General features: G+C 51.2%; 3 protein-coding genes across 4 annotated transcripts; 1 reads left to right on the forward strand and 2 right to left on the reverse strand.

Annotated features, from left to right (window-relative positions):
* Nucleotides 1–486: 486 nt before the first annotated feature.
* Nucleotides 487–5,829, forward strand: LOC112955974 (torsin-1A-like). 2 transcript variants are annotated; one of them, XR_003250969.1, is made up of 6 exons: nt 487–691; nt 811–1,076; nt 2,764–2,939; nt 3,028–3,155; nt 3,905–4,347; nt 5,356–5,829. XR_003250969.1 is itself a non-coding variant. In XM_026049454.1 (5 exons), exons 1-5 carry the CDS (start codon nt 487–489, stop codon nt 4,153–4,155), a joined length of 1,026 nt encoding a protein of 341 aa, XP_025905239.1. In that variant the 3' UTR covers nt 4,156–5,044. The 2 variants fall into 2 exon arrangements, 1 of the variants encoding a protein (XP_025905239.1); XM_026049454.1 differs by lacking the exon at nt 5,356–5,829 and having other exon boundaries at nt 3,905–5,044.
* Nucleotides 5,830–7,755: 1,926 nt separating this feature from the next.
* On the reverse strand, nt 7,756–11,916 carry LOC112956076 (torsin-1B-like). The gene is given in 7 exon segments (XM_026049579.1): nt 7,756–9,338; nt 9,744–9,871; nt 10,147–10,322; nt 10,896–11,161; nt 11,232–11,404; nt 11,406–11,573; nt 11,894–11,916. Coding segments are annotated over 7 exon segments (1,212 nt in total). The 3' UTR covers nt 7,756–9,060.
* Nucleotides 11,917–13,534: 1,618 nt separating this feature from the next.
* LOC112955909 (torsin-1A-like) lies at nt 13,535–16,193 on the reverse strand. Its single transcript, XM_026049374.1, has 5 exons — nt 16,001–16,193; nt 14,785–15,053; nt 14,526–14,701; nt 13,886–14,013; nt 13,535–13,819 (listed from the first exon to the last, which is right to left on the reverse strand). The coding sequence occupies exons 1-5, from the start codon at nt 16,185–16,187 to the stop codon at nt 13,575–13,577; spliced, it is 1,005 nt and encodes a 334-aa protein (XP_025905159.1). The 5' UTR covers nt 16,188–16,193; the 3' UTR covers nt 13,535–13,574.
* Between the last annotated feature and the right edge of the window lie 6,847 nt (nt 16,194–23,040).

Below are 23,040 nucleotides of genomic sequence, written 5' to 3' on the forward strand. Positions count from 1 at the left end.
GAAGATCATGGAATTAAAAATAATAAAAGTGTTTTTCAATTATCTTAAGTGGCAGTTTTGCTTTCAAGGAAGCGTGCACGGAGTTGCTCAGCGCTTGTGGTGGCAGTGGCAGCGAAGGTGTTGATGTCTGTTCAGGGGGAGGGTCTACCCCGGCGTGGGAGGGGGAAAGACCCAAATTTCTCATTTAATTAATTGGGGTAAATCCGGTCCCTTTCTCCCCGCGGGTCCAGCCCGGGTGGATTACCACAGGGCCGCGGCGCGTCACCAACATGGCCGCCGCCACAGGCGCCAACATGGCCGCCTCCATAGGGGCCGCCACAGGCGCCAACATGGCCGCCGCCACAGGCGCCAACATGGCCGCCTCCATAGGCGCCGCCGCCAACATGGCGGCCCCCACAGGCACCGCCCGGCTGGGCGCCGCCTCCGCCCGCCCCTCCCCCGGTGGCGGCGGAAGCGGCGGCGCCGGTACCGGTGCCGGGCGGGGCGATGCGGCCGCGGCGGGACGCGCTGGCGGCGTTGCTGGCGCTGCTGCCATTGCTGGGCCCGGCGCGCGCCGTGGAGCCCATCAGCCTGGGCCTGGCCCTCGCCGGCGCCGCCGCCTCCGCCCTCACGGGCATCATCTCCTACCCGAGCCTCTACTGCTACTTCCGCGAGTGCTGCCTGCAGCACCACGACCGCCGCGCCGCCGCCGGTGCGCCCCGGCCAGGGCCYCGCAGCKSGGCCGGCCCTTTGCCCCGCGCCCTGGCACGAGCGGCACTCAAGCTCCCCTCATATTCCCCCTTCTCACCGTGTTCTCTGTGCCCCTCGCAGGCCTGCAGGAGAGCCTGGACAGGAAGCTCTTCGGGCAGCACCTGGCGAGCAAGGTGATCGTGAAGGCCGTCAAGGGCTTCCTCAACAACACCAACCCCAAGAAGCCCCTGGCCCTCTCCCTGCACGGCTGGACCGGCACGGGCAAGAACTTCGTCAGCAAGATTGTTGCTGAAAGCATTTACAAGCGAGGCCTCAAGAGCAAATACGTGCACCAGTTCGTCGCCACGTTGCATTTCCCTCAYGCGGACAGCGTCAACCTGTACAAGGTAGGAGCGTGTCGCTCTGCAGCGCTATCTCTGGTGGTGATTGACACATCCGCAGCTYGGGGCTGGAAGACAAGGGGCTGCTTTGCCCTGTGAAATGAAGCCCGTGCCAGCTCTATGATCCCCTGCATAGACCTAGGTGAATTCTGACATACACCAGGACTGATTTCGCAGGAATTTAAAGYGCTTTTTGCACATGTTTTGAGCCTCTCTTTAGAGACGACTGATCGTTTTCTAGATGGTCGTGGTTAKTTTTCTTTGCTGCGTGCTCTGTCTAGGGATGTCGGCCTAGAGCAGCAGGGAAGGGTGTTCAGCAGGGTGAGTGATAACCTGCTGGGCACCACAAAAACAAATGAGATTTTGTGACTCTGGAGAAGCAGCTGGGAGCTTTCAAGTATGTCAGGTACCCCAGACAGACATCGAAGAAGTGGGAGCACCTTTCTCCTTCCTCGCACGCTGCGTAGATTACTTATTTTTCCCTTGTATCTGTTCCCCAGCTGTGAAATATAATTAGAAAAGACCATCTCTGGAAAGGTGCAGGCAAAAATAGCAGGAATGGATCTGCCGGTCTGCAGGACGTGTCTGTGCAGCGCCTGGCGGGTGGCCATCCCGTGAGGACACAGTTTGAATSTCCCTTTTCTGTGTTTGTGACTTATTCTAGCAGGGCTGGCAGCAGAGTTTGAGCCATGCTGTRTCCTGTGGTTGTCTTCAGTCTGTATGTGTTGAAAATGGGAACAGGAGAGCCTGCAAGCCTGTTTTCTGCACAGAGGAAATATTCCCTCTTTACAGCCTTCTGCTGCCCTTCTTGCTACTGAGCTGCTGCAAAATAAAATGGACCATTTTTTGTCTTTGACTTGAAGTGAATTCACAGCGTGGGGAAATTGCTGCCTAAGGCAGGAGGAGGAACTGTCACTTCTTACCTGCAGGGCAGCCAGCGTCATCTCCCTGCACTGCCTTGGGTGGCTGGGGACTGATTAGACAGGGAATCTCAGGAAGTGGTGAATCATTGAAACCGGTCCAAGCATTTAATGTTCATTCATCTGCCAAACACAGCAACTCCTCCCTGGTTTCTTTCCATTATTGATCTTAAATGTAACACTTAAGTGAGAGAATCTGAAAGGCTAATGTTTCGTTTTGGCTTAAAAATGCTTCCTTAGGGTTTTAAGAACAACATTGTGTTTTAAGAAGGGTTTGCTGTCATCTTCACTTCTGCGTAATTACAACTCAGTCCTGAGAGATTAATTCTGTTTGTATGCGTGCTAGTGACTCGCTCTATAAATGTAATTTCTCTCTGGTGCTCCTTGGGTAGCAAGTTTATGTTATTTGTTGTTTGGACACCTAAATACACTTAGACTAAAGTGCTGCCCAAAGTAGGCAACCTGTTTGAGGGGACTTCGCTTGAATTGCTCGTCCTTGGTGGCACTGTCCCTTGTCCGAGTGTGGAGTCTTTCCTTCCTGCTGTGTTCGCAGGAATGTCTTTTCCCTGAGGAGGTTTCATGTTTGCTGAATCCTCTTTCTTGATATCTGTGGTTTGAATCTTAACTTTGCAGAAACAGAATGACATTTTAGTATAGTTTTGTTAAAACCCTTGGCTTCTTAAATAAAACAGGACAAAAGTCAATAAATACAAGATTTATTTTCCATCTTTTTAAATGAACTTTATCAATAGCTTTTTTTTTATGCCTCCCAGGACCAGCTGCAGTCGTGGATTCGGGGAAATGTGAGCCTGTGTCCCAGATCGCTCTTCATATTTGATGAAATGGATAAAATGCATGCRGGACTCATCGACTCCATCAAGCCCTTTCTGGACTACTACGAGCTGCTGAACGGCGTGTCTTACAGGAAAGCCATGTTCATATTCCTCAGGTGAGAAGTGGCCTCCCRGGTTGACCGTTCTGTGCAATCAGTGCCCAAAACTGCCCCCAGCAACAATCTTYGTTTTCTCTTTGCTTAGCAATGCCGGAGCTGAAAAAATAACAGAAGTGACACTAGATTTTTGGAGAAAAGGAAAAATGAGGGAAGAGATACAGCTCACAGACATGCAGAACGCGCTGTCTGTGTCTGTCTTCAATAACAAGAACAGTGAGTACAACTTTGMTTATTTTCGAGGTTGTAAATCCCTGCCTGGCTTGAGAGCTCCCCAGCTTTTCCCCAGTACTGCACAAGGGTATTGTGTGTAATTGCTGCTTATTGCTTCTGTGCTTTTGGGAGCCACTGTCTAGTACCGAGACTGGGTTTAGTGTTAGCTGATGACCACAGAGTGTTTAGTTATGGGSAAGACAGCGTCTTGCTTCCAGGCCAGCTAAGTCACCTGTCTTGCTGAGGCTGGAAAAGCCTTCAGGCAGCCCATAGGAACTGCTGCTTTCACTGACCCTGCTGTTTGGAGTCCAGGGCTTCCTGGGTTTTCTTGCATGGAATTCCCATTGAAAAGGGGTTTTAAGATGATTAAGCTTTAATATCAGCAGGAGAAASAGAACATTTTTTTTAAATACTGCATGAAAGCTCCAAAAAGGAGCAAGACCCTAGTGTAGGAGGGTGAAAATCTGGACTTCCACAGGGGAGAGAAGTGAGGGCAGAGACCAGCAGCTGTGAACAACGTATTTATGCACTAGAGCTCCAAAAAAATCACATGTAGGAGTCTGCCCTGGACTTTATGCACAAAGAACTATGAGAATGGGGTTATATTTGAGTTTTCTTGCCTGTCACAGGGCTCTAATTTACCAGTGACCGGGTAAATGCATCCAGGAGTAGGATGTGAGACCGCTCCCTTTTAGCCTAAAGAACTGTTTAACTAGAGAACCAACAACCCTCCCATCTCTCCCCCTTTGCAGGTGGTTTTTGGCACAGCACCTTGATCGACAGAAACCTCATCGACTACTTTGTTCCCTTCCTGCCCCTGGAATACAAACACGTGAAAATGTGCGTCAGGGTTGAGGTGGAAGCACGGGGCTACGCCGTGGATGAGGACATTTTAACCAGAATAGCCGATGAGATGACCTACTTCCCCAGGGAAGAGAGGATTTATTCAGACAAGGGATGTAAAACTGTGTATGCCAAACTGGATTATTACTATGACTTCTGATGCTTTATTGCTGCGATCTGCCAAGAAGCCAATTAATTTAATCACCAAGTGGAGAAACCGGGACATTTCATTTTTAAGCACTTTTTTTTTTAAAAGAAACATTATTTTTAACTGGTGTGTAAATAAGTGGTAGTGCATCTGCATTTTTATTCTGTCAGTAGTCACGGCTCCCTTTGATCTTGTGCTGTCAAGGTAAGGAATGAACTTTTATGAAGGTGAGGACTTTATCAGAACCAAACTTACCTCGGCTTGTGTGTTGATTGCCAGAACTGCTTAGCAGATCATAGGCACGTGTGGTAGGACTGAGATTATGACCTGATTTTAATTGGGGTTTGGTTTGATTTGCGAGATCTCCAGGCAATATTTAAGAAACTTAATCAGAGTCTTGGAAGGGCTTCACTGGGCTTGTGTGGGAATATTCTGATAACCACGTTACGAGGTGGGGTGTGTGTGTTTACTAATTGAAACAGCTTCGCTGCTCCAAAGGGAGGACTTTAACGAGATTAAATAGAGGAAGCGAGTCAAAGCCTGTGACTAGCACGTGCAGTTGGTTGCTGTTTTGGTTATTTTCCTGTGTGAAATTGTGCTCCCCTAGGAATGATTTTCTTGGGTAGGAAGGAAGGAAAGCTGCTGACTGCTGGGCTGGTTTCATGGCCTGTCTGTAAGGCAATGGGAGGCCCGTGCGTGGTAAATGCAGCACCAGGGGGAAGGAAAAGAGCTTTCTCCCCTTCACCTAACAGTTAAACTGCAAGGTTTGCCTGCAGGGTTTCCCCTTTGGCCCRTGCTGGCAATGCCGGGTGCCTTTGAGGCAGGTATGAAGGCAGGTCCAAAGGCACTCGGGGGAAAAAATGTGAAATGCATCAAAAAAGTCACTGCAAACAGACTGTCCGACTTGCTTCTAAATGTGAGCACTGCTGAGAGTTTCTTTTTCATTCCAGTTTCTACTCAAAATAAACCTTTCTCACTAGAAGTGTTTCTTAATTACCTTCCTCTGTTTGTTTGATGTTAATTCTGCATGAAGGTGCCGCTTGTGGATGAGCAGACTGCCTTTCTGGCCCAAGTTTTCAGCTGTGCCTTTCCCTTTTGGGATGCAATGGGATGGAGACGGGGAGGAGACAGGAGTGTGTGTCATGGAGTGAAAGGGAGAGCCTGGAGGTTGGTGTGGCACTGCTGCTAACGACATCCCTGTGCTTTTTGCAGAGTAGCCCGAGATGTGCTCGTCTGAACAGTGTCACAGAAAGGAATTTGCCTCCTCGGGGGTAGATAACACCCTGCTTGTCGCCTTCCTCCCACCGTGATACCCATGATCCCAGATCCTGGGAATGCTGTAGCCCGCGTTCAAGYTGCACGGGCTCCTGCTAGCAGGATTTTGAGCTATTCTCTGCAGGAGCAAAGCAGGCCAGTGCCTTGGGCAGGTGTCCAGTTGTGCTCTGAAGTGTCTAACGGGCTAATTAACTGATCACTGCTCGTATTTGTCAGCAAAGGGGTGCTTTGAACAGGGTGGTTTGATGGTTTCTTTGACGTGCTGATTGTAGTGAATGACTTGCTCGACTGGTGATGGGAAAATGCAGACGTGAAAACAATAAACTTTTACTGCCACCTGGTAATTTGTCACCAAAGGGCAGCTCAGCGAGGCAGGACTGTATTAGAAACGGTAATTAGCATTAGATACAGTCGCAGTTCTGCCTTTAGCTGCCGCTGCAGTGTAATTACTAGATAATACTCGCAAGTGTTAGGAATGAAGGTCAAAGACTGAAGGCCACCTCTCTGCTGTGTATTTTCTGTGCCTGAAAAGAGCAGGGCTGGCTGGGAGAATTCCCCCCAGCTGGCTGAAAGGAAGAGCTTTGCTGAAAATCACTCCAGTGTTTCTCTCCCGCCTTGGACTGTCTCATTTCCAAGCAGATCCTGTCTGCTCTGTGCTGTGACTGGGTAACTTTGGCTGTTACTTATTAACGTTTTGTTTGGAGCAGACTATTCCAGGGGAAATGTCAGAGAGGGGAAAAGGTCCAAGCCCTAGAGGAACAGGTCAGTGGGTGGGTGAGAGCAGCTGAGCTGTTGCTGAGATCGGATTTTGCTGCGTTTTGCCAAAGTCCACCACAAGCAACTGCTGGGGTGCAGGCCCAGGGCAGCCCTGGTGCAGAAGACCCKCAGGGTTCTGCGACACCCCCCTGCATGAGTTTCTTTGTGCACAGCTAGAAACGTGGTCTCCAACAACAGGAGCAACTAACTGCTCAGTGAGGCTAAGCAGGAGAGCAGCTCTGCAGAGAGGGACCTGGGCGTCGTGGTGGACAAGATGACCATGAGGCAGCAGTGTGCCCTGGTGGCCAAGGAGGCCAGCGGGATCCTGGGGTGCATTAAGAAGAGCGTCTCCAGCAGGTCGAGGGAGGGGATCGTCCCCCTCTACACAGCCCTGGKGAGGCCACAGCTGGAGCCTGTGCCCAGTGCTGGGCTCCCCAGGACAGGAGGGATGTGGAGCTGCTGGGGAGAGGCCAGCGCAGGGCTACGAGGAGGATCAGGGGCCTGGAGCATCTGCCCTGTGAGGAGAGGCTGGGAGAGCCGGGCCTGTCCAGCCTGGAGAGAAGGAGGCTGCGGGGGGACCTGAGCAGGGTCTGTAGATACCCCAAGGGAGGCAGCGAGGAGGACGGGGCGGCCTCTTTGCAGCGGTGGCCACTGACAGAACTAGAGGCATCGGCCACAACCTGAAGCACCAAAAGTTCCCCAGGAACTTGRGGAAACATTTCTTGGCAGGGAGGGTGCCCGAGCCCTGGCACAGGCTGCCAGGAGAGGTTRTGTTGTCTCCTTCTTTGGAGATCTTCCCAACCCGCTTAGATAAAACCCTGKGCCACAGGCTCTAGGTGACCTTGCGTGAGCAGGGGCTTGGAGTAGAGGATCTCCAAAGGTCCCTTCCAACATTGAGGATTCTGTGAGGTATAAACAGGAGCCTGGAGCTGTAACCCTCCTGGAACTGAGCTTTGTGTCACACACTGGGTCATTTTCAGCAGTAGGGAGGCTCTCGATGCTCCAACCAGTGGCAATAGTGGGAATTTCTRTAGTCCTACCCCAACTTTCCCCAATAGAGCAGTCTGGAATATTAACTTTCCTCACTAAGCAGAAGAGCAGTTAAACAAGCTCTGTGAGGCTGATTGGGCTGGCAGCACCTGGCACAGGGCTAATAACAATAAAGCAGAACACACAGAGATTAAGGCTTATTCCTAGGTGCTTATTTACTTAACTACTGAAATTACTGCCATCCTGGGTGACTTGGCAGGTTTTAGCCTGCTTGCAATCCCTTCTTCTGAGCAAATTACTTAAAATGAATGAAGCTTCCCAGAAAGCTGCCAGGTAGCTGCCTGGAAATTGCATCAAGTTGTATTTTCTGTAGCTCACAATCACTCGAGCAAGAGAGGAGAGTGCCAAGGTTTATTCCGACTGCAATACAGTAGTAATATTTGTTTTTAGACTGCACAAGGATTTTGCATTCAGACTGAAACTAGTTGCAGCATTTAYACAAAACCTCAGATGCCAAAAGGGACCGTCCAACAGCCCAAGGTTAAGAGGCAGTCAGCTCGGGAGGTTGCCTCACTCTGAGCAGTTTGCCAATGTCTGACAAACTCCACAGGAGGCTGTAAGAGAAAACGGACACTTTTAGGCTAGCCTAAGCATTAAGTTCTCAGCTGCAGTTTGCATTAACGTAGCAGTGGTGAGAGCTCCAAGTTTTGCATCCTTTAAAGCACAGTGGAGTACRAGGGAGTTGATGCTGCAGCACAGGAGGAGCCCTCTCCCTTGGGTCAGTTTAAGACACGTTACCATCCACGTGTATGAGAGGCACTTCTGTCTTAGACTAAGCTATCTGGTCAAAAAAATATATGGATGATAAAGGTATGGGCACGTTGCTCTGTTCCAAATTGCCAGACTCCTTTCTCTACAAGAACCTGGCAGGGCTCTGTATTCCTACTGCTTACACTTCAGTAAAAAAATAAGCTATTAAAAAAGTGTCCTCTGCCATGCCCRTGTCCTGCAGCAAGGGGAGAGCAGGATTGTGGGGTGCAGCTGGGAGGGACTGGTGAAGATCAGCCTGACAAGCTGTAAGACTGGCCTAGTGTGTGTTTTAACATCCTCCAATTCCCACACCACTGCACTCAGCCCCCCTAGTTAGAAAAATATTTCTAAAAAAATCACCATTTCTTCTATTCCAGAAGGATGATGGGGGCAAACAGCTGCATTCTCCCCTTTCCTGCAGTTCAGTAACAGACATCCCTGAGCTCATGGTGGCTTCCTGCATGGCTGGAGGAGACAGCGAGTGATGCCAGTCAGACAACAGTGTAATCCTGCCCCTCCGTCCCTGAATAACTCGCCTGGATGAACCACAGTGGCATCAAACTGCTCTAAGGAGGCAGGAATCTTAAGAGGATGCCAGCTTCTTCCTGGTGCTACCTCAAGGAATTTACCCTTGCAGATGCTGTTGTAGGTCTAAAACCATCACAAGACCTTTGACTTCACTGGCCGTTGAACTAAACCCTCTTCCTCCAAGGAAGGGAGTCYACAGGTGCCTGGAAGAATTCCTTTGGTTTGCTCCTTTGCTCCAGGCTAGACTTTGTGTGGAAGGGAAATGAAGTATTTAATAATCCCAGCACTTAGGAGGATAAAGAGGAGAGGTTGTGTCCAGCGTTATATAGACTCCACTCACCAAAAATTTCTGAGGGAAGGGAGGGGGGAAGGCAACATTTGGGTGTCTGCCAGTTCAGAGATGAGCAGGGGGCTTTCAAGTTTGAAAACATAATAAAATAAAGGGCCCACCTGGCTCACTCTGAGCTTTTCATCATACTCCTCGCAACAGTGAGAAGCTCAAATGCAAATGTACAAATTGCAAAAAGCCCTGAAAGTGCTTGGGAGAGCCAAGGCCCATCAGCTCTCAGCCTTTGCGTCTCTCATCACAGCGTCCCAGTGAAAATTCAGCTTGGCCTGTACAGTCTTGCAGCCTTTATCCGAGTAGATTTTCTCCTCTTTGGGGAAGAAAGTCATCTCCTCTATGACCTCTTCAACCACCTTCTCATCGACGGGGTGGCCCCGGGACAGCATTTCAGCCCTGATGCACATCTTGACGTGCTTGTGCTCCAGGGGCAGGAARGGAACAAAGTAGTCAATGAGGTTTTTCTCAATGAGGCTGCTGTGCCACAGACCACCTGGCAGAGGGAGAAAGACAAAAATATGTTATCTATAGGAAGGAGGTTCTCTAGGATGAAGCCCACAGAAGATAGGATCTGCAGRGCACCCATTTCCTGAAGTGGGTTATCTCCATCACTCTCCCCAAGGAAGCAGGGAGCACCAGGCAGCTGGACGGATGAGGGACTGCTTGTGAGCTGGATGGATTAGTTGACACCGCTGCCCTTTAGGGTGTCTGCACCAAGAACCTGCTTGTGAGGACGTGGCCCTGGAGCAAAGGGACTGAGCAGAATGGGTCCCGTTGTACCAATGTGGGGGCACAGGAAGCAGAGCAAATGCAAGGCAGGTTGAGATACAGACTGCAGAGATGAACCCTGTGTTTAGGAAGTCAAGGATTTTCACATTTTGAGGGAAAAGTGACTTACTATTCTTGTTGTTGAAGACTCCTACAGAAAGCACTGACTCCAAGTCTTTCAGCTGAATCTCTTCCCTCTGCCTCCCACTCCTCCAGAAGTCGAGAGCCACTTGATTGATTAAATTTGCACCTGCATTGCTGTTGGTGAAAGAAAGAAAATTACAGCAGGGAGCAGCGACCAAGCAGGAGTTTCTTTTTAACTGGCCATTTAAATCMTTTATCTTCATGGAATCCTCACCAAAACAGAAACCCTTAACCCAAAGCTCATGGCAAGTCTCCAGTTCTTAACAAATTGCCATCAGTGCAGCCATCCCAGGGAACTTCCCAAAAATCGGAGCTCTCACAGGAGCTGCACTCAGGACCACACAGATTTGTTTCAGTACCTCGAAACGGCTGGAAAAGGTGCTACAGACCTGAGGAAGATGAAGACAGCTTTGTTGTAAGACACCCCATTAACCTGCTCATAATAATCCAAGAAGGGCTTGATGGCATCAATGAGGCCCGGGTGCAACTTGTCCATCTCATCGAAAATGAAGACTGAGTGGGGACAGGCACTGACATTGCCCTGGATCCATTTCTGCAGTTGCTCCTAGGGAAAAAAAGAGCTCAGGAAACACTGGAAAACCTCTGTCTCTTGGGGATTTACAGCAGGAGGTTTGTACTTAACAGAYCCAAAGGATTCCTTTTGGAGACTGCTGTCACACGCTCCCAGGTTTTATGTTTTCCGTCCCCAAAGATCCCTTTACCTCATGGCACCGAGTTGACCCACCAATTCTCTTCCCRCTCACAAATCTTTCCCAGCCTTTCTGCTCGAGGAACGGACAAGGTGACGCAAACTAGGTTGGAGGCAGAAGCCTTGCAGAYGAGAAAGGCCTTTCCTGAGGGCAGGGTCTCTTCACACCAAATGCCAACCTACCAGGCCGGGAGACGCTCCAAGGCGGAGACAGGAGGTCTGGCTCTGGGAAGGGGGTTTCGGAAGCCCCAGCGGAGCCGGGAAACCCGCTCTCGCTTCCCAGGCGCTCAGGGCTCTTCCGCTTTCCCAAGAGCCGGGATGGCCTCAGAAACACGCAGATTTTGGACGCGGAGCGAGGAGCCCCCCRTCCGGAGCTCCCTGCGGATGAATCCCCCCCAAAACCCAGCGCGTCTCCCCCTTGTGCTTCACCTGGTAGAGCCTGACGAGGTGCCGGTGCGGGAAGTGCAGCGTGGCCACGAAGAGGTGCACGAAGCGGCTGCGCAGCCCGGCGGGGTGCAGCTGCTCGGCCACGATCTGGCTCAGCAGGTTCTTGCCCGTGCCGCCCCAGCCGTGCAGCGAGAGCACGAGCGCCTTGCGGGGGCTGCGCCGCCGCGCCGCGCCCGCCGCCGCGCGCAGCGCCACGTCGCGGGCCACGTGCTGCCCGAAGAGCCGCGCCGCCAGCTGCGCCCGCAGCGCTGCGGGGAGACAAGGGCCGTGAGCGCGGCGGCCGCCCCGCGCGGCCCGTCCTCCCGCCCGCCGCCTTACCGGAGGCGTTGAGGCGCTGCCCCTCGCCCGGGCAGCACTCCACGTAGCTGCAGTAGAAGCTGGGGTAGGAGAGGAAGCCGGTGAGCGCCGAGGCGGCGCCGATGGCGAGGCCCACGCTGAGCGGCTCCAGCGCCGCGAGCGCCGGCAGCAGCAGCCAGAGCAGCGCGGCCGCCCGCGGCATGGCGGCTCCCGCGCCGCCCGCCCGCCCCGCCGCCATCTTGGGGCGGGCGCCGGCATCGCCCGCCCGCCCCGCCGCCATCTTGGGGCGGGCGCCGGCATCGCCCGCCCGCCCCGCCGCCATCTTGGGGCGGGCGCCCGCGCGAGCGACGCTGCCGCCGCCATCTTGGAGTGGGGCAAAGGAGGAGTGGCGCGGGCTTCGCTTTTCGGGTGATGTGAGGGGAGTGACGTCGACGTGAGGGGAGTGACGTCAGGGGCTCGGCATGACGTCGTGGGTGCAGTGGTGCGAGGGGCGCTGCTGTGTGCAGGGGGAAGAGGCTGCCGTGGCAGCGTCTCCCTGAGCCCCATCCTTGTCCCTGTTCTGTGTCCTCCGCCCCTCGGAGCACAACAGGCGCCGGCACCTTCATGTGGGAACGCGGTGTCCCCTCCGTGCCAGGGCCTTTCCTTGCCCTCCATCACGAGGCCATCATGAACCCCGTTTTCACCTTGAACCCCCTGTTTTCACCATGAACCCCCTGTTTTCACCATGAACCCCCTGTTTTGACCGTGAACCTCCTTGTTTTCACCGTGAACCTCCCCTTTTCACCATGAACCTCCCGTTTTCACCATGAACCTCCTTCTTTTCACCATGAACCTCCCRTTTTCACCATGAACCCCCAGTTTTRACCATGAACCTCCTTGTTTTCACCATGAACCTCCCGTTTTCACCATGAACCCCCTGTTTTGACCATGAACCTCCTTGTTTTCACCATGAACCTTCTGTTTTGACCATGAACCTCCTGTTTTCACCATGAACCYCCTGTTTTCACCATGAACCTCCCGTTTTCACCATGAACCCCCTGTTTTGACCAGTGCACCTGGGACACGATCATGGAAGGACCATCAGGCAYAGGGACCGTCACCAGGAGCATGTCGGGCACTGAGCACATCGCGAGGGACAGCAGGTAGGGCTGAGCGCCACAGCCTCCATGAGAAATGCCACCCGGGAAGAGCCTGCTGGATCCRTTATTGTAAATAGTGTCCCTGGACGTGTGACCCATCCCCAGTGCGTGGGTCACAGCAGGTGGTTAGAACGGAAGGAGGCTCTAATGGTCAMGGTGAGAGCCAACACTGGTGCCAAGATACAAAGGAGTTCACACAGAATCACAGAGTGGTTGAGGTTGGAAGGGGCCTCTGGAGACCATCCAGCCCCCTGCTCCAACAAGGACACCCAGAGCATGGGGCGGCATCCAGGTGGGTTTGGAAGATCTCCAGAGAAGGAGGCTCCACAGCCACCCTGGTAACCTGTTCCAGGGCTCTGGCACCCTCACAATTTTCCTCAAATTCCAATGGAGCTTCCTATGCTTCAGGAAAGCATTTTCACCAGTTTTTCTAGTATTATTTTTTTGTCATGTATTTGGGTCTGGGGAAAATATCAAAATATCAAAAATACTGTAACTCCGTGTCCTGACTATTCACTTACGAATTTTACCWAGTTTTGATGTTCAGATCGGAGGCAATGGTGCACAGCATTTCCGATGTTCTCCTGGTGGTAGGGGGTAACATCAGGGTGAAGCAGGAGAGCTTCCCAGAGGGAACCCCGAGCTGGAACCACGGCCTCCGACCAAGGCCTGTTGGATGAGTTGGGCAGCTCGGTGTCCTCCTATGTGCTTCAGTTTCCATACATAAAAAGCAGGAGCAGGTCTCCTTTTCTGGTCTCCGTTGTGCTTTGAGACAGAAGGGTGAAAATCAGTCTAAAACCAAGCAGATGTGATTACTGAAAATGATGACTTACGAATAAATCTTACCAATTAGGACAGTGCTAGGACTTAAGGTACAAACAGTCTTGCAACAGAAGTGGGATGGTTTCCCCTTGAAAATACTTTTGTTTGGAAGTATTTCTGGGGCAAGAAGAGCAAATCTCATCAGCCACATATATCCCTCTTCTGCTTACTCTAAGCCACGACTGTCACATTATCCCATGCATTTATTGAAGGGCTCTTGAATAAGACTGCAAGGGCTTGAATTGAAGCCTATTTAAGGGCTCTTGAATAAGGTATGCAAGAGCTCAGGTGTCTTCAGGGAACACTGTGTGGTTTGGGAGGCAGAGAAGGGAAAGGGATTTATTGTTTCTTTCATCTGCCAAATTCCCATGGAAAGAACACCAGGAATTTGGCTTTGGAAAGCCTAGACACTCAGAGTCACTCGGGAGGCCACAGTCTTGCAGCCTTTGCTGGAGTAGAGTCTTTCCTCRCTGGGATAGTCAGTCATTGCCAAGGCAATCTCTGTCATGAGGTCTTCATCCTCGAGGTGGCCTCCCAAGCGGAGCTCCTCCCGGACACATTTTCTCACGTGTTTATATTCAAGAGGAAGGAACGGGACGAAATAGTCAATTAGGTTCTTCTGGATCAGCTGGCTGTGGAAGAAACCACCTGCAAGAGAGAATGGAGTCGGTGCAAAGCAGTAGGCTTGGGACGTGGGACCCCAAAGACACTCACTGTTCTTGTCGTGGAAGATTTCCTCAGACATCAGAGACTGCAGCTCCTTTAAAGGAATTTCTTCCCTTCTTTTCTGCCTCCTCCAATAATCAAGAGCAAACTCTGTTATTTTATCTCCCCCGGCATTGCTGTGAGGAGAGAGATTCACAGGATCGTTAGAGCGGTGTCTTTGCCACCTTTATTGCTGGTCTGGGCAGTGGGATTGCCCAGCAGAAAGGAAGCAGCCCATTCTCACGGGTAGCAGTTGCTCAGAGGTGGGAAGTGACAAGTGACACTGTCCTCCACATTAAAGCAGTGTCTGATGGGTGAGCACCCCCCAGACGGTGGTTTAAACTGCTAAGTTGGACTTTTTGGCAGAGAGGGTCTGATTTTACCCTCAGGTGCCACCAAAAGGCTCCCTAAGAAGCTGTTATTGGTTTATTAATCACTGCCTTGCACTGAAACAGGCTGTGCTACGTGTTTGAACGTAACAGCAAGACAAGAGGTAAACCAGCCTGAAGCTTGAGGTTTAGACTCACTCACGTTACCCCTTCGTAGCTGGGATAACGTTCAGCAAATAGATTTTCCAGGGATAATCCATGGAGGAATCGTGTCTGATTCTGGGGCATTGTAATCCTTTTTGGCCTCTGGATTTCCTTACTTCAGGAAGAGGAATATTGCCTTGCCGTAATAAACACCATTGATCTCCTTGCGGTAGCCGAGGAAGGGCATGATGGAGTCTATGAGGCCGTGTGGCATCTGGTCCATTTCAGAGAAGATGAAGAGCGACCTTGGACAGGCACTGACRTTCCCCCGGATCCAATTCTGCAGCTGCTCCTGTGAGAAGAGGCAAAATCACCGGCGTTTTACATCCACGGAGATAAATTGCCTCAAGAAAACAAGATAAAAGCCGCAAATACCTTATAGAGGTGGAGGTGTGAGGCRTGTGGGAAGTGCAGTACTGTGCTGAAGTGGTGCACGAACCTCCTCCGTGCAATATGAGGCCGGTAGAGGTTCTCTGCAATGATGCTGCTCACAAACGACTTGCCTGTTCCTGTCCAGCCATGGAAGGACATGACCAGAGGCTTCTTGGGCTGACCAGAATAAACGTTTGCGCTCAGAGCTCTCAGAACTATTTGGCCAGCAAGGTGCTGCCCGAAGACTTTCTGCTTCAAATCCGTCTTCAAAACTAGAGGGGCGAGAAAAGAGTCAGTAAATGCCATATTATTCCTCTTCTTGCTTGTTTTGTTCTTTATTACTACTGGATGACCAGTGAGGAGAACAAATATTCCTGCCTTCAGTCCCYGGTGAGACTGTGAATGAGTAAATAATCTAATTCACAAACTCWTGAATTACTTCTGAGGGCGTTTTGGAGAACCAAGCAGTTGGCAGGGGTTAGGCAGGAACCCTGGCTGTGTTACAGCTCCCATAAAGATTTGGGATAGGATTGACCGTGGAGACATGCTCTGCATGTCGTAAATTGTCATTAACTGGTTTGGAGGCATCTGACATTCTTCACATTAGAGAGAAGTGTGATTCTGTTGCCATATCACGTCCCCTGATAATAAGTGCTGCACCTGGGGTCTCGGTGGCTAAAATACTTCCAAGAAAAGTGCAGTTTAGGTGACATTAAGTAACTGGAGGTACACAGGGCTCCACCAGCTGAGGGGTTGTTTAAAACCCCACAGCCCAGCCCTGAAGTGGAACATTATCCGCAGTCCCCTGACAAAGGGAAGGGGGATTTCCAGGTGGCAAAATTGGGAATTTATGGTTTAAAGACTGTGTTGTTTTTTCTAGACCATTTACTCATGCCCTGCAGGCCTGGACTTTCCAACTTCCCCTTTCCCTGAGGACTCCTCGCTATTCAGCCCATTCATCACGTTCAGCGACGTGTTTTGAATCTTGGAGCTCATTGCTGCTCATCCAGCACACGCTGCAAGCAACCACTGGTGGGGCTGGGGAATACCAGTCACCCCAGCCACTGGAGTGTCCGTCTCATGAAGACGTGGGATTATTTCATGAGCCTAAACCATAACTCTGCTCCGAGCACCCCAAAGAAGCCTGGCATGGAGAAGGAAGCCCTTATCCCCCAGGGAAGGGCCACCGATGGGCTGGCTCGTGATGCCACCGCCTTACCTGAGATGTTCAGCGTGTCCCTCATCCTGCAGCACTCGGTGACCCTGCAGTTGAGCCAGGAGCCAGGCAGGAAGAGCTGCCAAGCGACAGCGGCCCCCCCCATGAAGAGGGAGGTGCTCAGGGGGTCCAGAGCTGGCATCAAGGTGGGCACCAGAACAAGGAACCCAGCAGCGTTCAGCAGCTTCATGGTGGGAGCTGAGGCCAGATTGGCTCGTCAGGAAAGGAAAGTGAAACAGAAAAGAGAAGAACTTCCTGCAGTTGTGGCTTCAGGATGTTCAAGCAAATTGAAGCCAGTTCCTCTATCAAGTACCCACGTTASTGATGTCATGTCAAAAACAGTTGTCACAATCTTCCTTAAGAACACAAATGGTCCTAAGCCGAGTGCTGCTGCATTGGGAGGTGGTTTTATCAGAGCCCTTTGCAGCTGTGAGGTGGACAGGGCTGAAGCATCGAAGCATCTTGACCACGGTGCTAAYTGATCTGGTGATTAACCAGGAATGTAGAGTGTTTGTTCTGGGCTTAGTTCTCAGTGGGCTGCACACCTGGCATCACAGAGTCCAAAGGTTTCTGTAGAAGTGCTTGGAGCTCTGCATCTCACAGGATTCGGATCACTGCTTAGAAGAATGAGCAGTGGGTTTGGTAACAGGTCTCCGTTTTGCCTGGGCTGTCTCAAACTCTGTTGAAGTCAACTCAATGTTGTTTCCACAAAAAAAAAAGGTTAATTTTGCTGGAAAAAAAATGCTGGATTTTTTTTTTTTTTCCAATTAACTCTGCTCTATAGAGATACTGCATTTGTCTTTGCTGAACGCTAGATGGGGCATCAGCAAAAGGTTTTTAGATTATGGCAAGGTAGAGGAATTTTCACAACAAAAAAAGAGTCCTCCTGCCAGAGCAAAATAAGAGAAAGGGGAGCACAGATCCAAAAACAACAACAAAACCAAACAGAGCTGCCCATTTGTGCTGTGAAATGTGATTTTTGGGATACCAGACACCCCARCCCTCGTGGATGCTTAGGCTTCATGTAGACAAAAGCTTCACGGGCAATTTCAGCCGGGGACCTGAGACTATTAAACTTATCTCTTAGATGGAGATGGAAGTTTTGAATAAATAAACSAGGCTGTTTAGCTGCCAGCTGTGGCTTCCCTTGCCTGTGCATCTGAGTTAAGGGTGTGGGCAGGTTGCACTGCTCCCCTCCCAGGCTTCAGCAGATGTTTATTGGAGTGGAGGTAGATCCTATAATCTCCGAAATGAACTCGGCTCTGAATCCCCAGGGTGGAGTAGGTTTCTCTCTTGCAAAGGGCAACCTTGAATCACTGTTTATGATTCACCTTTTCTCCTCAAAATAGGCTGGAGCGGATCCTTTCCTAACTGAGAGCATGAAGAGGAGAGTGGATGTCTGTAGTAAATCCTTCACTGGGGTCCTGTGTCTTTCCATGAGATGCCACCAGCCTAGGAGGGATCACATCTCCCCAAAGAGGTATGAAACACACARCAGCATGTTAGAAACACCACCAAGGAGGAGAATTTCCTCCTCTATTCATAGAAAAGAGGGAACTCATCTATAGATCTTTTTTTTCCATATGGGAGGGAGGTGGCATATATTTCCTATACAACAATAGGATGTATGCTGCGTAACAGGTACCAGATGGGTATTGAAATAACCTTCAGCTGCAGCTTATCATGTGTTATCTCATTATCCACTACAAGTTAAATGGGTTCAAGCTGGGCCCAGATATAGAGGAGATGTCTGAGAGCAGTGGTGAGGTTGACACTGATGGCAATTTCCTCAAACAGCCGTCTGGAAGCTCCAAGTGGAGCCCAGATCCCTCCACACACAATCCTTGGGGCAATATCTTGTTGCCTGTTGTGCTGCTAGGAGCCCCAGCTCTGGCCTGGACTTTTTGTACCYCTTTTGAGCCCTTTCTTGTGTGCCYRTTGCCTGGGGAATTTGGGGCACGGGGGCTTCGTGTGGCCACGAGGCAGCCCAGSTGACACTTCTGCCCTCGAGTTGGGGATCCTCGTGTCCCCAGCCATGGGCAACGTGTTGGGTATCTGCCTGTCAACTCACCCTTATGCCCATGGTGTGCAGAAAGTTTCCAGGTAGGAGTTTTKGGGTCACTGAACCAATGTTTTTCCYCCCAAAAAAGTTTTTATTTTTGTGGGAGAATGCACAGGCTCCTCTGTATTTCTAAGGGTTTTATGAAAGACGTTTGGTAACATGAGTGCCATGAGTAACAGGAATGAGATGCTGAGCTGGCAAGAGGTGCTCACTGAAGGTTTGTAACGAGGGGAAAAGAAATGGAAAATTCTTTCCTGTGTAATTATTTTTTTCTTTTTACCCGAACACACCTCTGTCTAACTGTATCTAGACACTCTTCAGTGTTTGGAGTTTTTCTGAAAGGAGCGTGATTTATTTTTGACTTTTTGTTTTGTTTTGCCCCTGTGTGTGCGGTTTGGGTTTGTTTTTGTTTTCTTCTTTTAATTTCAGCCTCCTCTTCYGAGGGTTCCTTGTCCCTACAAGCACAGAAGAGGCAGATGCAGGAAAAGGCCGTTGCTCTGACGTACATCGGGCTCTTTTAAAGAGGGGGATTGTGGTGGATTTTATCCCCAGACAGCCTGGCTGTGCTCTGAGGATGACACTAAGTGCTGTGGAAAGGCTCTGACTCACTGCAGCGCGTTCATTGACGTCGCTATAATTTGACAGTAATAACACTGGACGCCAAAATTGATATTAATTTGGAGCAAACTAAAGGAGTGACTAGGGAGTCACAAGGCTGTCATCCTTCTGTCTTCAGTAGGGAAACTGAGGCTTGGAGAAGAAGTTAACATCTTAGTTTATAGCTCTATTCTCTCTTTAGCTTTATTTGAGAACGTAAGGCATGATTTGCCTTGGCAGGTTTCAAAGCCTCTGTCTGCAGTAACAATACATACGTTCAAATAAATCTGTGTGGGTGAAATAATTCCTTTGGTCACCTCTAATTGCGTGTGCAACTTGGTGCGCTTGCAGGGGTGCTGTTTCTAGCAAAGGCAACTGAGAAGTCCTCTCCTACAGCAACTGTAAAGCCCTTTTGTCCAAGCTGGTAATGCAGTTGCAGACCAGAAGCCCATTGCACTATGTGTTGTGGAAGCTGGAGGAGCAACTAGTGCTGGAGACCGTGTGCCTTTGGGGACAACAGGGACCTGGAGCTTCACCTGGTCTATGCTGGTGCAGGACCTACCTACCCAGACAATATACAGCGGTTTAAACATTTATCAGTGATAATTTTGCTACTTGGCCATGGCAAATGCTGACGGTCTCTGTAAAGCTCTTGTCCTCTAGAGAAGGAGCATGCAGAGGGAGGCAGTTCTTTGGCTTTATTAAAAACCAGGAAGTTTCTTTTCACCTGAGCRGGAGAAACCAGGACTGTTTTCATGAGATGCTTTGAGGGTAGCAACCTTTTTAAATGCGTAGTTGGGTCATCTTCCCATGTGCCCATTTCTGGACTGGATTTTCATACCACAGACACTCTCGAAGATCACAGAACCATTAAGGTTGGAAGGGACCTCTAGAGATCATCTAGTCCAGCCCCCTGCTCCAGCAGGGACACTCCGAGCACGGGGCACAGGGCAGCATCCAGGTGGGTTTTGAAGACCTCCTCCAGAGAAGGAGGCTCCACAGCCTCCCTGGGCAGCCTGTGCCAGGGCTCTGTCCCCCTCACAGTGAAGAAGTTCTTCCTCACATGGAGATGGAACTACCAGTGTTTCAACTTGGACCCATTGTCCCTTGTCCCATCACTGACCACCACTGGGAAGAGCTTGGCCCCTTCCTCCCTACATTTGCCCTTCAGGTACTTATATATATTAATTAGATCCCATCTCAGCCTTCTCTTCTCCAGGGAAAACAGGCCCAACTCAGTCTTTCCTTGTTCGTTAGATGCTCCACTCTCTTGATCATCTTTGTTGCCTTCCACTGGACCCTCTAGAAGCTCCACATCCCTCTTAYAGACCTTGGAGTTTTGGTGGGCATTAAGAGGTTCAGGTCTAGCTTGGAGACAGTCACTGATAAGAGTTTGAGCCCCRGTGCCTTGGGGAGAAGGGGACTGGGAAATGTGCCTGTGTCTCAGCGAGCGTGAGATGGGAGCAGATGGGTGGGAGCTGCAGCCCCACGCACGTGTGGGCATCTGCATCCCGGCAGGAGGCAGGCGTTGCTGGAAGGAGCCTCCCAACCTGTCTGCAAAGCTGGGCAGGAGGAGCTCGTGCCGGTACCTTCCCACGTGTGTGGATTGCCTTTCCCCAGCCCAGGAGCTCGGAGGCCTTGGCAGAAGCCCCGCTTTGCAGAAGCTCCACTGCCTGTTTGTGCTGCCCGGGGGACCTCCTGGCGCACGGCGAGGGGATACAGCAGCATTAGCGGTGTCACCTTGACGCAGGTGACAACCAACAGCCCCGTGAGGACCCTGCCAATCCCTCCAGGTTCCCTTCCAGAGGGAAGCAGCCAGCGGGCAGGAGCCGAACAAAGCGAAGCAGGATGTGGGGCCCCGCTGGGTCCCCCCTGCCTGGCACTTTCCCCTCTTTCCCCCCCTGGTGCTGGCTCTGCTCCTGCTCCACCATAATAGCCCCTGGGGTCCGATTTCCAGGTCCGCGTTGCGCAGGATGAGCAAGTACAAAGTGTAAGTGATAAAGCTGCAGGGTGAGCGATCAGGTTGCWCGGAGATGCTGGCACCGAGGCTCTGTTTTGACTCGTGAGCTAAATGCTCAYGGCTGGGACATCCTGGTGCTTTAGTGATTACATCTGGGGGCTGTGGTTGGACTCCAGGGRTCTGGCCTGTCACCCAGCTCTGAGCAACACAAGGTAAGTCACATTATTTGTGCTTCCAATTCCTCGTTGGTCAAACAGGGATGTGGTGAGACTTGGATTTCACCCTTCTCAGTCTTGCCTTTTTTTTTTTCTGTTTTTTTCCTTTCCTCTTCTTTTTAAATGGAGCCCAGAATCTGAAATTGGAGACGGTTCCTGTTTGGCTTTGACTGGGCTCCAGTCTGGGATCTGCCTTAGGGTTTTGCTCTCCAGGCTTTGAAGCAGCTGGAGTTCAACAGCTCTCACGTGAGCCTGTCTGGTCTATGTGGCAATAGCTGCTATGRAGAGAACGGGAAATCATAGGTAAAACTCTACCCCATATTTACTTTCACCTTAGAACTTGATTTCTATTGTGCCTAATAGCTCAGGGATGAAATCTGAATTTGATTAAATATGGGAACGCTGGGTTCAGTGTGGTAGGGCAGGATTGCAATGGGAAGAAGTGTCACAGGGCAGGAATTACACTGCTTTTACTGCAGCCCTGGCTCTCTGATGGGGCAAGTGGCCTGTATTGCAGCCAAGATGCTGGTGTCATTGACCAGGCATGGCCACCCCGTGCTTGGGGACCCTTAGGTGAAAAAGGACTGAAAAAAGTTCAATGACTTTGGGGTTGGGCTAGAATCACACGCTGTGTTTGGCTTGAGGTTTGCAGAGCTCAACGCCCTGTTCTTTCCCTCGTCTCCTGGGGGAGGGCAGTAAATACCGTCACTAAATTAGCTTTGCACAGCAGCTATTCCGAGTGGCGCCTYTGTTATTCCTGCCCCTCTGGCTCTAGCTCATGAGTGAAGTCCTCTGCCTGGTTTTAATCAGCTCTAGCTGTTGCCCTTGAGGAACAAGTAGGAGAAAGTAAGTGATTTCTGTYGCAGCAGGTTTGTCCTCCCGTTGGAGGGACTTTTGGAGGCACACRGAGGTGACAGAGCTGGGCTTTGTGCTGCGGAGTTGGTCGCAAGGCAGGAGAAGGCACCAAGTGGCTTGGCCGCCAGAAGGGYAGCGATGCCTCCCCGGGCTCCTGGTTTGTTATCTGCATCCAAGGATGTGTAACCGGAGAACAACAGGCAGCGGGAGCCAGCAAAGCTTGGCCCTGGCAGCAAGATCCTGATCTGAGCTCCGTGCTGGGCTGAGGGAAGCGAGTGGTGGTTTCAGCCTCCAGAGACGGCGCTGAGGAGGCTTCCCAGGCATTGCCCAAGGCCTGGCCACCTGTGGTTTGGAGGCTTCTGGCATGGGGCAGTTCCTGCATCTTCCTGCTCCATGCCTGGCTGTGCAGAGCACAGTCGTAGAGTCACAGAGTTCATAAGGTTGGAAGGGACCTTTGGAGATCCTCTAGTCCAAGCCCCTGCACACGCAGGGTCACCCAGAGCCTGTGGCACAGGCTGCGTCCAGGCGGGTTGGGAAGATCTGCAGAGAAGGAGGCTCCAGAGCCTCTCCTGGCAGCCTGKGCCAGGGCTCGGGCACCCTCCCTGCCAAGAAATGTTTCCYCAAGTTCCYGGGGAACTTTTGGTGCTTCAGSTTGTGGCCGATTCCTCTAGTTCCAGGAGCACAGTGTGCTCCTTGTTGGCAGAGGTCTGAAACCTAGGCCTGGCACCTCCTCGGGCCCGTCCTCCCCAGGCTCAAGACCAAGTTTCCCACCCTGGACCTGTCTGCTTTCTCTTCCACCTCTGATGCTGAGGACGGTGGTGAAGACGCCACCAGGCTGACATCTCTTCAGACAAGGACTCCAATCCCGTCGAAACCCCAACACCACAAGCTGTTGTGCAGCTCTTCCACCTAAACAATGAAGGATTTGAGCAGCCAGCTGGAAAAAACCCTGCTTTGGGTGGCCTGARGTGGTCCCACGACATGTGGCCTTTTGCAGTTGACCGTCTCAGGTCCATTTTTCAAGGGGGACAATATTCTCTACAGCCTGCCCATATTTATCATTACAGAAGCATCGTCCAGGGGTAAAACACTGCCCTGCCAAGGCTGGTATCTCCTTTACTGGGGATGTCATTTTGGTTTCACACCAACCTTCTGCAAAACGAATTTGCAGAAATTCTGCACTGAAGAATCCAGCCTCAAAATGCAGACAAATGTCTGCATTTGTTCTCTGATGGGACGAGGGACATGTTCATTGACCAATATTATTGATCAAGAAGCAGTTGTTACTAGGTTGGAGCGTTGGGAAACGTGACCCTCTGTTTTATGCAGGACCAGAAGAAGAGAGTGATGAGTT

The sequence above is a fragment of the Nothoprocta perdicaria genome, unplaced genomic scaffold (assembly GCF_003342845.1).
Source record: "Nothoprocta perdicaria isolate Ctin4 unplaced genomic scaffold, notPer1 scaffold_6, whole genome shotgun sequence".
Taxonomy (NCBI): domain Eukaryota; kingdom Metazoa; phylum Chordata; class Aves; order Tinamiformes; family Tinamidae; genus Nothoprocta; species Nothoprocta perdicaria.